Source organism: Populus euphratica, unplaced genomic scaffold (genome assembly GCF_000495115.2).
Source record: "Populus euphratica unplaced genomic scaffold, PopEup_1.0 scaffold1542.1, whole genome shotgun sequence".
Classification (NCBI taxonomy): Eukaryota; Viridiplantae; Streptophyta; class Magnoliopsida; order Malpighiales; family Salicaceae; genus Populus; species Populus euphratica.
Window position 1 is genome coordinate 12,020 of NW_011501387.1, and position 13,475 is coordinate 25,494.

Genomic DNA, 13,475 nt, shown 5'->3' on the forward strand with positions numbered 1-13,475 from the left:
AATCATTGAGAGCCTAATCCAATCTTGAAGTTTGCACAACCTCACTGGTTTATGTTTTGACATTAGATTTCTTGTTTAAAAATAATACATGTGCAATTAATTTGATTTTCAGTCAAAGATCAACACTAATATATGATATATCAATTAAAAAAAACTCCTAGAGTTAAAAAAAACTGACACACACAACACACCCTGGGCAAGTGATTTATCCCATGGGCTTCCCCTCATCATGTCAACCTGCCCTCTAATAAAAAAATTACCTCACTGTTTTTAATGGATGATGGTCCCTAATGCCTAACATGATTTTTTGAACTTGTGAACTTAGTGTTTTAAATACAGCACTATCAGACTGAATCGAGTAATCTAGTGTTGTGTTTTTAAATTACTGGGTTAAACCCACTGTGAGAGTTCAAATCCCGAGCAAACTTTGACTCCCATCACTTATGATTTATATCTATTTGAGATTGAGATAATGATTTAAATTATTTTTTATAAAAAAATATATTAAAATAATTTTTTTTATTTTTTTAATTTTTTTTTGATATTAACACAATCTGAAAATATAATTTTTTAAATAAAAAATTTTAAAAAATTAAAATTTAGTTTGTATTGTATTTTCAAACAGATCCTTAACCTGAAGGTCAACTTAGTGGCTCTTTCTATCATTCGGCTTCGGACCCATGGAAAGGTTTGGGCTTGCATGATTTCTTACAATAATGGTGTTGGGTTTAAAAGTCAAAACTCTATTTATTGAAAATATCCACCAGTTTGAGTGTTCAAATTAAGATGATTTTGTTCTCTAAGCTTTAATTAAAAATATCAAGAGAATTTAAATTCTAATTTAATCGCCTCTTAAAAATATCAATCAAGGAAATTGATTCCTGAATAACCTTATTAAGAGAATTTAAACCATGGCTATATGGACTATTGAAATAAATGTATTTTATTCATCAAGTTTTAAAAATGTAATTAAGACAATCAAATAGAAAAAAAGTTTAAAAACATTAAATCTCACATAAACTTCGTATAAATACAAAATATAAATGAACAAATACAAATACTAAATTTACTTAGATAAAAATGAAAATTGATTGATATACTTATTGTTTTTCCTTGGAAAAAAAAAACTCCTATGGATCCAATTATTCTTCTCAAGAATTTTATTTTTATTTTAAATTAATAATTTTAGTTTTTTTAGATATTTTTGATATATTGATATTAAAAATAAATTTTAAAAAATAAAAAAAATAATATTTTAATATATTTCAAAATAAAAAATATTTTGAAAAACAATACCCTCCTTTCTATTCTATACGCAGCAATAGTAAAATAAAATTTCAGATTAAAATCATAATATAAGTAATGAACTTGAAAATTTCGAATTAAGAGGTCCCTTTTTGTTTTTTTCTAAGCTTTGCTTTCTATATATAGCAATATTGTGAACTAGATCCGATATTCATGATATTCTTCAAGATAAAAGCAAGCAAGAAAGGTTTATTCATCACACCACACTTGTTATTAAACAACGTAAATGCTCAACACACATACATAGTAAAGCAAGCATTAAGTAAATACGTCAAACAAGCGTAAAAGACAATACGATCCGATATAGCTAGCACGGGAAGCTCCTAACTAGCCACCCCAACTGCAACTCAGTAGCTGCTAAAAGTTGATGCAGATGATGCCATGAACAAAACAAAGAGAACGAGCTGAAGGGTTTTGTTTATGATGAGGCCATTTCCAGGGCTCCCTCCAGTTGCTGGAACTGTTTTAGATCCTCCTGCATTCATTCATTCTTGAAATTAAGATTAAGAATTTTGGCAAAGTACTGGAACTCAGAACTCTTCACCTAGCCTAAGATCCTGATGTTGTTGGAAGCTGTACCTCTGTACTTTCTGAGGATGTAACTGAGTTGGTGCCAAGTCTGACCATCAAATTTGGTTCATTCTGATCTAATTGAGCTCGAGCCAGATTCAAGCTTAACATTAAGCTCAAAATATTGTTCAAGCTTTGTTCATCATTTAGTTTAGTTGGTTAATAAACCTAGCTTTTGCACAATTTTGAATTCATATTTCTGTATATAATTATATATTCAGGGATTAAAAGAAGGACTTGGACGTTAAGAATCAATGAGAACATCATTGTGGACATTCAGTCATTCATCTGATTAACATAATTAGACAGATCACTATTTTTATTAGTGGATCAGAGTGAGGGGCTCGTCTAAATTTTGACAATCGACAAACAATTTCCATCGACTAGATGGAGAACTTGAAGAATTACCTGGCAAACCTTCAGGAGAATCGGCTGGAGACATTACAGGTCCATTAATATCTGCCAAAGCATAAAAAATAAATTATACAGGCCATATTCTATATAATGCATGCACTCTCCGGAAGATAATTGTTTTTAAACTTACCATTGCACTTGCTAACAGGCGGGGTTTGTACTTTACAGGCACCAGGAAGTGCTAATGCAACCGTCTCGTTGATGTTAAGACCTAATGAAGCACCACCGCCATTTAGTGCAGCGCAGAGGCATTGTGGCTGTGATAGAACAACACTAGCCAATTGCGAGCAGCACGAAGAAGATGGAGTCGAGGAGCTTCCAGTGACATAGCTTAGGCATGGAGCCATGCTAATTAGAACATTGGCGCAACCTGATTGTGCCATGGCTTTAGCTGAAAGCATGGCCACAATAAGGACCATGACTAGACCCATGTTGATTCCTCTTGAAGCCATGTGATATGTGTTCTATAGCAAGGCTGATTCTAGCAAGTGTGAGCAATGGCAGTTTATAGACGAGGCCATTGAACTCTTCAGGCGCTTGAGATAATTTGGTGAACTAAAACAGCGTATATGAGATCAGGTTTACAATTATTATTAGAGTATTAACCAACATGTCGTTTATAGATGCAAGGATTTAGGACTTGGTTGTAGAAAGATGGCCATGCCTAGATCATATATGCTATCATTGTGCTAAATGCAAGTGCAAGGTGATCGTTGACATTAATGAATGTGCTTGGTGACATAAAAAGTGGCCTTGCAAATCCTAATGGACAGAAGAAAGTCTGATAATCTAACTTTCAAAGGCAATCTTATTTTGGATTTGTTCTTTCTAGAATAGAAACACTGTTTTCTGCTTTCTGTGCATTCAAGATTTTGTTTTTACTTTTTTAAATATAATTTTTTTATTTTTCTGTTTTAAATTAATATTTTTTTGGTATTTTCATATCATTTTCATATATTAATATCAAAAATAAATTAAAAAAATTTAAAAAAATATTATTTAAAAATATTTCCAAGCAAAAAACACTTTAAAAAACATTAATTATCACGCTTCTAAACACCCTTAAGATAATGTTTAGGAATGTTATTGAAATAATGTGTTTTAAAAATTTAAATTTTATTTTGTTTAAAATTAACTTTTTATATTTTTAGATTATTTTAATAAATTAATGTCAAAAATAATTTTTTTAAAATAAATAAAAATTTATTTTAATATATTTTCAAACAAAAAATATATTTTACCACTTCATCAAAAGCCCAGCCCAGACTAACATGGCTCATACAATACATGCCATATCATAACTAGTCGGGACTTGGACCTGTAATTGGGCGTCTATTATCAGGTAGAAGTTGTGATCTCAGTGATATATCTTGATTCACTAGGATTACAAATGACCTGCCCATAAACTTCATCTACTGAATGGATAAGGAAGCACTCCATTTAAGTTTGGTAACTTGGTGTAGGAATTTTATAAAAATATTTTTTAATTAAAAATATATTAAAATGTATATTTTTTATGTGTAACATCAAGAAATTAAATCCAACAAGAGAACAAAAAAACATTTTAGTGACCAATGAGAATACCTTCGGTACGCGTGAACCAGTTCCAGCTCCATGTAATAATTTCTTGACAAATAAATTAGTGGTATTGGCCAATTAATCATAGGTGAAGTAAAGATATAGGTCTGCATATACAAACACATGCATGCCCAAAAAAGTGGGACTTATAGTTGATTTTCTAAAAACGAGCAAAATCATATTTTTATTGATTTAAATGAGCTTCGGATTTAATTGATTAAAGTCCAAAATTTAAGCACTTGTATTTATAAAAGGGCCAAGGCTTGAGTTTGTCAGAAGGGCGACTGAAACCCAACCCATTTACGCCCATGGGTATCAAATATTAGTACTATCCGGACTGTTTCACAGCTCTCGGCCCAAATAAAGTCAGGATTTCTAAAGAATCCTTCCCCGCGGTGTTCATGGGTGGGGGTTGGTATTCCTAATTATATCTAATTTAATTTTTAATATTTTATAAATTATAAATTAAATTTATTTAAAAAAATTTAAACCCAAGCGGGTTAAATATATTAGTTGAGCTAATTTTGTGTGTGTGGATAGGTTGAGCTTTTAAATTCCCTTATTCATTGATGACTTTCAAAAGCATATAATTATTTACCATAAATCACATTTGATATTGCAACGTATTTTACAATATCTCAAATATATAATTAGCACTAAACATAAAAAAATAAAAAGAGAAAAAGGATATAATATTAGAGTTATTTATTAACTAAAGGAGTGATGCCAATTGAGTTGGGTTAGTCAGTTTTTGAAAATACCAACCAATCCGACTTATAACATCTATTTATTTAATTTTTTATCCATTATTATTTATAATAATTCATATTAATTAACTTTGACGTGCTGCGTTCGGTTAAATAACTTGATTTTTTTTAACACCCCTAATCCTTCCTTTACCAAACAAACGATTTTAAGTGGCCGAGAAAACTTGGATTGAAGTAGTTAAACTTGTTAATAAATTGGTGGCTTTAGACGATTCTTATTGGCTGAGATCATAACTTCTGATTTGAGAAAATGGCTAATGGTAGGTCGACAACATTTTAGAGAAAATGGATTGCAGGGGTCAAAGCAAACTTTGCCGGAACCTGTAACCTTCTTATTGGTTGAAAACAATAGCCACTTATAGTTTGACACTAAATTAGGGTAGGCCCATCAAATGCCCAAGTCAAAACACAATTCAACAGGTGTCAAAATCAAAATCCTTCCCCGAACAAAATTAGTTAAGGTGGTTGAGCTTCGAAACCAACTTCAGATACGTTGTGTAATTCCCTCACTTTCCTTCACCTTCTATAAATTCCTTTCCCTCACCATTCTTTTTGTCCAACACAGATTTCCAAACTCTAAAATCCAATCATCTACTCCCCGTTGGTTCTTAACACCATACTTTTCTCCACCGAGTACTCCTAGCTGCAAGAGCACACCGGCATGGAGCGTTTTGTGCCCTTTTCGCGCATGATTCCGTTTCTGGCTGTAGCTCTGGCAGTCATGATTTTGCCTGTTTATGGCCAGATCAATACTGCATGCACGGCTTCGGTGCTTTCTACCTTCACCCCATGCATGAATTTTCTTACAAATAGTACTGCTGCCACTGGTACCTCACCAACGGCTGATTGTTGCGGTGCACTTAAGAACCTCACAAGTAATGGGATGGACTGTTTCTGTCTTATTGTAACTGGCAGTGTCCCCTTCAGCATACCAATCAACAGAACTTTAGCCATTTCTCTGCCTCGTGCTTGCAACATGCCTGGTGTCCCAGTTCAATGCAAAGGTAATTAGTTAAAACTTTAAGGATCTTCTTCTTCTTCTTCTTCTTCTTCTTTTTATCTGTCTATTAATGTATTGATTTCTTTTTAATTATTCAAAAGCTGAGTGTTGATATATAAGTAGTAAAAACACTAATGTAAAACTTTATTGCTCTTGCAGCCACAAGCTCACCAATTCCTGCTCCAGGTATGATTTTTGAACCATCGTGATCTTTAATCCTCTTACATGACCATTCCAACAACAGTTACGCGCTTGAATAAATCCAACGCTGATTGTTATGCAATCATCAATTGGGCAGAGAGTTCTTAAAAACACTTTAAGATGATTTTATTTTATTTCTTTTAATTAGTTCTGGTTCAAAATAATTAACTGTACGCTTATACTCTGATGATTGGCAGGTCCTGTCACCCTTGGGCCAACTCTCTCACCGGGATTTTCTCCATCTGCTAGTCCTGAAGGTAATCAGACTCAGTAATCTCTTAGTCATATGTCTATTGTATTTCAATGCATATGTGTAATACATAATGGTTTATGTGTTAATACGAAAAGAGTTTTATTCCTTATGAGCAGCTCCTGTTGTTCCCGAGCCGACACCATCCACTCTCCCGCCAGTATCTGATACGACACCTCTCCTGACGCCACCATCATCTACAGGGGATACTGGGGCACCGACATCAACTCCTGGGAGTCGCCCAGTTCTAACTCCACCATCGGCATCGGCGCCCTCTCATAGCCTTTCGCCATCTCTTCTATTTGCAGTAGGATTTGTACTCTTCAAGTACTACTAGATGTTGTCTTTTACATTTGTTGAGAAATATTCTTTTCCGAGTGTGAGCTATTATTTTGAAGCTTGTTTAGTTGATTAAAAATCATTTTGGGTGATTATTTATTAAATAATTTGTTATTTTTGTATAAAATACATGTATTGGCGAAGATAAATATCTGATTACTTTGATTTCTTTCGGAAGGTTGGTGATATATAGTTGGTCATGATTTTGCCCACCAACGCTTATGATTTTTCACTTCAAAGTGAATATAAACAGACTAATAGGATATATTAGTATCGAAGAAAATCTCACGGTCAGCTCATTTTTCTTGTCCTGCTAAATTACATCATAAACCAGATGGGATATATTACCAATTGCACAAAGACTACAGACTCGAATATCAAACCAGATGGGAAAAAAAAAAATCAAAATTCAAGCCTTTCTATTCATCCCACAGTCATGCATTATCCATGCCCAAGTCATAAAAATTTAGCCTTTCGGTTGGTTAAGTAAAATCTACTGATGGTACCTTCACATTTCCATGACCCCTGACAATCTCTGTGACTGGTCCTAATTCACCAACCGATACCTTGTTACGGGCATGCTTTCAGATGTAGAACTAGGATTACCCATTTAGTTAGTTTTGGAGTAAGTAATTACTCTTTAGCGGTCTAATTAAGCAAGGGAAAACGAGAGGGTAACACTGTAATAGCATCTTTCACTGAAACAGGAGCTGCTGAATCTTGTTTACGTGAAAAAATCAATTCAATCTAAAATTTTATTTTTTAAATATACTGAAATTTTTTTTGACTTGAAACTTATAAAAATTTATATTAATTTGTATTTGATTTTTATCAAAAAATAAGAATAGTAAAATTTAAATTCATAACTGTTTAGTTATCTTATATCTAATACCATGTTAAAAAATTAATTCAATCCAATAATTTAAATTATTAAATAAAGCCTCAAATTATAATCTATATTATTTTTTAACCATTTGCTTAGGTGCTTTGTGAAAACATTTATGGTTGGCAACTGAACTCATACTTGTTGCGTTCTGTTTTTCATCACGAGAAATATAACTGTTTAAGATTATCAGAACTCATTCACGGTTTAAGATGATCATGTTAAGGAAACGAGAAGGTTGGGAGAGTAGAATGGAATGACGCGCACAGTTTACTATTTGCAAACTACTCCTGCAGTAGCTGTGCTAGTTTTAAGGACACCAAAGATCCTGTTATTTGTTTTCAGTCATGAGCTCTCAAGAACTGGTTCCCTTCAGGTTTATTTGGGGCTTGGCTTTTGTGCTTGTCATTTTAACTCCTGCTGTCGAATGTCAAATCCAAGGTTGCTCTATTCAGGGTATTGATTTGGGGCTGTGTTTCAATCAAACTAGTAGCTCCGTGTCCATTAATAGCACTTGCTGCGAAGTGCTTAACAAAGTTATACGCATTGGATACAATTGCCTGTGTTTGCTGGCAGCATCATCTCTTCCTCCCTTGAGCACCTCAATTATATTGCCTTTGCCAAATTGCTTCATATCTGTGCCTCCTTTGACTCTCTGCCAAGGAAATGCTAGACCTCAATCCTTTCCTTTCTGAATTAGGTCACAAATAGGTTAATTACTTCCTCTTCTTGAATATGTCTTCATGTTTCTTATTCTTTCCTTTCCTTTCCCCCCTCCACGTGCAGTTCCAGCTCCGAAGCCAATACTGTTTCCACTAAATATTCCAGATGTGCTAGTCTCTCCACCTCCAAGTGAGATGCATGTTCAGTTGAACTCAACTAGAGAAGACAGCTCTACAGTAGTGGCTACACAGCCACTTTCATCAACAGAAAATGTATTTCCTAAATTAATTCTGTCAAGGGAGAACGGAACATCAAATGGGAGTGGCAAGACTGATAAGATTTTGCTCAAACTCTTAGTATCGTCCTTCGCTTCTTATGGTTGTATGTTATTAGCTTAATCATCTCTTGTCAGCCTTAAACAGAATAAACAAGCATGTAAAGTTCAAAACATGCACACCATCGCTTTACGCTCTCTAAGATTTTTGGTTAGAAAATCTTGACAGCAACGTTGGATTTTTCTGATAATGTTTTTAATCATACCAGTCTCTCCATGGTTTTCTTCAGATCCTTTTAACCCTTAAAATCGATGACTGGTAATACAATTACATTACACTGCTGTGATCTCCCTCATTGAATTTGAACGCATTGCTTGGTGTTGCACAAAAATGCTGGTGAAAATTCTGTCTCTTCGTTTCTTTCTCTGCATATTGTTAAACCTCTGCACACAAAAAAGGCTGGCGCTAGATTTTGAGATAGGCTCTACTGGCAGATTAAAGAAAGTTCAGGAACTGTTTAGTCAATGAACAAGCATTTGCCAGTAGATGCACATGATTTGGCTGCCCTATACATATACTGATTAAAAGCAGAAGTGTGATGTAACTTGCAAGCTCCATATGAAAATTCAACAAAATGTCAGATTGGCAGAATAAAGTTAATCAACTACACAATGAGTGCCTGATTAACACCAAAAAAATGCTAGTGGTAAAACTCGGGTTATATGTTGATATGTCAACTTGTACATTAGTAGGTTAATTTTTATTTTTTTTAATTAAAACAATGTTATTTTAATAATAAAAAACTTATTTAAAAAAAACTCACACGTATCATTCAACAACCTTTTCATGTGTCGACACTCGTCCATTTCAATTAGCATACACTAAAAAATACCTATACTGGTATATCCATAAAAAATAAAAGTTAAAAAAACTAATTTAATTTTTATCTATTTTCTTTTTCAACCTTTTATTTATTAAATTAAAGGGAAAAAAAGGTGAAATTGAACCTGTTGATGTAAATCCCATAAACCATCAGATGCTAACGCCACAAACTTTGCATCAGGCCTCTCCTCTTCCTTAAAATATTGACCATTGAGTGAACTGCTAAGGATTTTTTTTTTGGTAAAATACAAATACAGAGAAATTGATGGTCCCTCCACTAGATAAAAAAAAAAAACGCTGTCGTTCAGAAAAAAGTACACTCAACACTGATTACAAGGGTATTTCCGTAAACTCTCGGGAAATAAAAAACGAAAATCCCCATTCCCGCCATTCAAACTCGCATCCTTTATAAAGCAAACGCCCATAACTGATTAGTAACGAACAAAAACTCACTCTCTCTCTAAGACGTGACTCACATGACGATCATCATTTTCCCAGCCGTTTTAACCACCATGCTCCTCCTCCTGGCCGCTGCTGAACAATCCCCAGCTTCATGAACCATCGCCAGCTTCACCACCCGGCTGCAGCGATGAACTGGTGGCCTTCTCTCCGTGCCTCGGCTACGTGTCGGCACCGCCAAACAGAGTCACAGACACGGCGACTGCTCGGTGCTGCGATGCCTTCTCCAAGGCATTGAATTCCAGTGACGGTAACTGCTTCTGTTACCTAATCAAGCAGCCTCTAATCTTCGGATTCCCATTGGATGAATCCAGAGTGATTGCTTTGCCTTCTGCTTGCTCTCTGTCAAGTCCTGTATCTTTGGACTCGCTCTGCTCAGGTTCAGATAATTAATCCGAACCTTTCAATTAATTTATCCATTACTACTATTAGATCTTACTCTTATTTTTTTTCTTACATTTTGTTTTGTGAAAAGTTTGGGAAAATTTAAGACTTAATTAGATACACAGTCCTGTAGATATTTCTGTTAACGGATTAGGCGCAAGTTAGCATTTCTGTGGAAGAAGGAAAATAATATGCTGAGGTCTAGTCCAGGGAAATTAAATTCTTTTGATACATAAGTTGCACTGTCCTTTAATTACTCTTTAGTACAAATTGCACAGTGAATAAATTGAAGGTATTAATTCAACTGAATAGCAAGTACTTTCGGTGCTGATCATTGAGGCTGGATTGAATTCTTGATTTTTAGCATGTGATTTCATGATATAAATTGACATCAAGTTTTCATTACCCACTATTATAAATAAATACAACTATAATTCACCAGCAGTTAGTTATTTGCATTCTTTGTGCTGCAGGGTCTCCAGCACTGCCCCCTCTCCGAGGCACGACAGCTTCAGTGCCTGGTAATCAAGCTTAATCATTTCTTCTTCATTGATATTGTATAGAATCAATGGATTATTTGTGTTAAAAAAAACATCTCAATTCTAATTTTTGTTAGAAATATGCAAAAAGATAAAAGAAGTTTCTGTCTTAATTTTGTAGGTCCTGATGATCTTCATCAATTAGCACCAAGTTTGCCACCAGAATCTGTTGATGGATCACCCGCAAGCCCAGTTTCACCTATAGCACCAGCATCGCATTCATCAGCAGAGAAACACAACAGCAACGGCTGGTTTCTACCTGGAGTCCTAACTCCCACTGTAATCTTCAATCTGTATTGTTGCAATCATCGTATGCTTACCACTTGATTGGCATTTGAACTTTTGTTGTAAAAAGTGGAAATTGGATGTTCACAGGAAATTTTGAATTTTGAGATGGCAACCGTTGTTATTATTACTGTTATTTTTTCTTTCCTTTTTGTCAGGAGGTAAAACATTCTTTGAGACCTACAGCAACATCTCATGAAACCCACTATTTCTCTTTCAAATTTTCAAAATTATATAATGTAGAAGTAAACTTTCTGCAAATACAATCGATCAAATTTCATGCAGCGAGTCAAGGGGGATCCTTAATCATACAATTTGAGCTGGACTGCTTCACTCTTGGAAGCTCTATTCTGGCGAGTCCATGCAAAACCCTTGGATTTGGAGAGAGAGAGAGAGATATCGATTTTGGCCTGGAGGCAAAATAAGTGGGGAGAGGAGAGAACTGTCGGGTTTTAATTCCTTCTCCTTCTAAAATGGCCAATGAAATCTTCCATTGCTTTTTCCATAATAATAGCAGCGTTATTTTATTTATCAAATTCAAAGGTTAACAAGCCTCATACAATAGTGAAAGATATTGTCCATTAAAGCATCAGTTGTGCAACAAAGTCCCTGAAATTTTTTGAAGATCCCCCTTCATAGGCACTGTTTTGAGCCAGTTCCTTCAACTTGAGAGCATTTGCTTTTATGCCTTCATCAGACAGCAATTCGTCCACCTTCCTCTTGATTTCATGCTTCGTGACCATCCCACCCTCGTCAGGGTTCATTTCCAAGCCAACCTTCCAACCATAACATACACAACTCTTGTTCCAGAACTGATCTCCAAAGTACGGCCAACATAGCATGGGAATCCCCATGTTTATGCTCTCCATAGTTGAGTTCCAACCACAATGAGTCATGTAACAGGCAATGGAAGGGTGAGCCAACACCTTTTCTTGCGGTGCCCAGTTAACTATCTTTCCAAGATTTTTTACTCTATCTTGGAAGCCATCGGGATATTCAATAGAAATCCCATCGATGAAGTCTGAACGAACAGCCCATAGAAATGGTTTACCGATGAGTTCAAGGCCAAATGCTAGCTCATGAAATTGCTGTTGACTGAACTTTGATGTGCTACCAAAGGCGATATAAATGACCGATCCAGGAGACTGTCTGTCAAGCCAAGGTAAGCAAGTCAAGTCCCCTGACCGAAAGTTTCCAGTAGATTTCCCATCATGGGCAGGCAATGGACCAACAGAGATTATGTTCGGAAGCAAGGCATTTGCTGAAGGGTCAAGCTCGTGGAACCAGTTACATAGAACCCAGTTGGGAACCTTCAGAATTTGATTAACAAGAAGGAGGTACTGAAACACATCCTTTTGGTTGAAGTTGGACTTGTTTCCTGGTCTCTTCCAAATAAAATCAGCACTATCCATGGCTGGTAAATTTGGTGATAGTTGTATCTTCTCATTCTTCTCCACAGTACCTACAGATTTTTAGTTTTTCAATTAGAATTGTCATATGAAATATTCTAGCTCTAACTCTTTCTTACTTGTTCTCCATCTAAGTCCCAACAGGTCATTTACATCATTAGTAGTTCATAAACTTACCATCATCAGCATCTATAATGCCAGCCGCAATAAGCTTTGGAAGATGAAGTATCAGTGCCAGTACTCCTGGTGCTGAAGGGAAAAAGATGGCATGTTTTAGCCCCATCTTCTCTGCAATCTCAATAGGATCCCGACTTAGAACCACGTCAACTATGAGACAAGTAATCTGGCCAGTGCCAATCAGCTCATCTTCATTGGTCTTCCTAATCAAGTTCTCCAAGTGACCAGGAATGACGTGTAAGAAGCTCTGGACTAGTCGATTATCATCTTTGTGGTCATCTTCTAGTGCTAATCCATCAGGAATAGAAATAATCCTCATATGTTCCTCCTCGTCAACCTTCTCTATTTGCGAACGTATGGACTCTGTAGTTAAGAATGTGACCTTGCTTCCATGTCTAACAAGCTGGTGTCCTAGTTTCATAAATGGGGCAACGTGTCCTTGAAGAGGTAATGGCAGCAGTAGAACATGGGCGTTGGCTTGAAGAGGACTAGTGGAAATGGAAGTGTGATCCATGGTGTATATTTCACTGTTTATTCAGTCTGGTCTTGTGATCAAGTTGTTGTTTATATAGGCACTTTATCATTTTTTTCAAAAATGGAGGTCACTGGGAATATCAAGTACCAGGAAATTTAGTCGAGCCTACGTGAGCGCATGGGTTGCTAACTACAAGGAAGCCTGAGAAGCTCATTGGTTAGAAGATCTCACTGTGTTTCAGTGAATGGATAGACTACAACTCTTGTAATCATTCAAGCGACATGACATTTATTGTTGCACAACACAAATTTTGTGAACAAGAGACTGCTACGACACTCAATTTCGCTTCCAGGGAAAAGAGGCGGGGAGCATTCCTACTGGGGCTCTATAACGTCTATTTCAAGAACATTATTTGTCCAAGTCCAATTTTTACTAATCCTGTAAATTGCTTTGATGCTGTACAATTGGCAGAGCTAACAAAAATTAAGTAATTTTGTGATAAATTCTTAATTTTTTGGAATGGATATGGCATGTCATCCAAATCATTGTTGATTCATTTTTTTGGGGTAAGAGAAAAAAAAAAAAAAAGCCAATGACCAAACCAGTTTAAGAAAAAAGAA

At 35.4% G+C, this 13,475-nt stretch overlaps 4 protein-coding genes across 4 annotated transcripts; 2 read left to right on the top strand and 2 right to left on the bottom strand.

Annotated features, from left to right (window-relative positions):
• Positions 1-1,652: 1,652 nt before the first annotated feature.
• LOC105117813 (non-specific lipid-transfer protein-like protein At2g13820) lies at positions 1,653-2,961 on the bottom strand. Its single transcript, XM_011015577.1, has 3 exons — positions 2,420-2,961; positions 2,284-2,334; positions 1,653-1,780 (listed from the first exon to the last, which is right to left on the bottom strand). Exons 1-3 carry the CDS (start codon positions 2,739-2,741, stop codon positions 1,653-1,655), a joined length of 501 nt encoding a protein of 166 aa, XP_011013879.1. The 5' UTR covers positions 2,742-2,961.
• A 2,217-nt stretch (positions 2,962-5,178) lies between these two features.
• LOC105117809 (leucine-rich repeat extensin-like protein 5) lies at positions 5,179-6,540 on the top strand. Its single transcript, XM_011015574.1, has 4 exons — positions 5,179-5,638; positions 5,794-5,820; positions 6,033-6,092; positions 6,205-6,540. The coding sequence occupies exons 1-4, from the start codon at positions 5,296-5,298 to the stop codon at positions 6,420-6,422; spliced, it is 648 nt and encodes a 215-aa protein (XP_011013876.1). The 5' UTR covers positions 5,179-5,295; the 3' UTR covers positions 6,423-6,540.
• Positions 6,541-8,050: 1,510 nt separating this feature from the next.
• On the top strand, positions 8,051-10,836 carry LOC105117814 (protein YLS3-like). Its single transcript, XM_011015578.1, has 4 exons — positions 8,051-8,351; positions 9,696-9,965; positions 10,444-10,491; positions 10,631-10,836. Exons 1-4 carry the CDS (start codon positions 8,051-8,053, stop codon positions 10,834-10,836), a joined length of 825 nt encoding a protein of 274 aa, XP_011013880.1.
• Positions 10,837-11,313: 477 nt separating this feature from the next.
• On the bottom strand, positions 11,314-13,021 carry LOC105117810 (UDP-glycosyltransferase 83A1-like). Its single transcript, XM_011015575.1, has 2 exons — positions 12,381-13,021; positions 11,314-12,256 (listed from the first exon to the last, which is right to left on the bottom strand). The coding sequence occupies exons 1-2, from the start codon at positions 12,892-12,894 to the stop codon at positions 11,376-11,378; spliced, it is 1,395 nt and encodes a 464-aa protein (XP_011013877.1). The 5' UTR covers positions 12,895-13,021; the 3' UTR covers positions 11,314-11,375.
• Between the last annotated feature and the right edge of the window lie 454 nt (positions 13,022-13,475).

Excerpts from the sequence above, each read along its gene's own strand:
- LOC105117814 (XM_011015578.1), top strand. The coding sequence starts at position 8,051 with ATGTTTCTTATTCTTTCCTTTCCTTTCCCCCCTCCACGTGCAGTTCCA. Across the intron at positions 8,352-9,695 it reads GTCCTTCGCTTCTTATGGTT|CTTCACCACCCGGCTGCAGC; the intron begins GTATGTTATTAG and ends AACCATCGCCAG. Across the intron at positions 10,492-10,630 it reads CACGACAGCTTCAGTGCCTG|GTCCTGATGATCTTCATCAA; the intron begins GTAATCAAGCTT and ends TTAATTTTGTAG.
- LOC105117813 (XM_011015577.1), bottom strand. The coding sequence starts at position 2,741 with ATGGCTTCAAGAGGAATCAACATGGGTCTAGTCATGGTCCTTATTGTG. Across the intron at positions 2,335-2,419 it reads GCCTGTTAGCAAGTGCAATG|ATATTAATGGACCTGTAATG; the intron begins GTAAGTTTAAAA and ends ATGCTTTGGCAG. Across the intron at positions 1,781-2,283 it reads TTCTCCTGAAGGTTTGCCAG|GAGGATCTAAAACAGTTCCA; the intron begins GTAATTCTTCAA and ends GAATGAATGCAG.
- LOC105117810 (XM_011015575.1), bottom strand. The coding sequence starts at position 12,894 with ATGGATCACACTTCCATTTCCACTAGTCCTCTTCAAGCCAACGCCCAT. Across the intron at positions 12,257-12,380 it reads CATTATAGATGCTGATGATG|GTACTGTGGAGAAGAATGAG; the intron begins GTAAGTTTATGA and ends AAAAATCTGTAG.
- LOC105117809 (XM_011015574.1), top strand. The coding sequence starts at position 5,296 with ATGGAGCGTTTTGTGCCCTTTTCGCGCATGATTCCGTTTCTGGCTGTA. Across the intron at positions 5,639-5,793 it reads TGTCCCAGTTCAATGCAAAG|CCACAAGCTCACCAATTCCT; the intron begins GTAATTAGTTAA and ends TTGCTCTTGCAG. Across the intron at positions 6,093-6,204 it reads TCCATCTGCTAGTCCTGAAG|CTCCTGTTGTTCCCGAGCCG; the intron begins GTAATCAGACTC and ends CCTTATGAGCAG.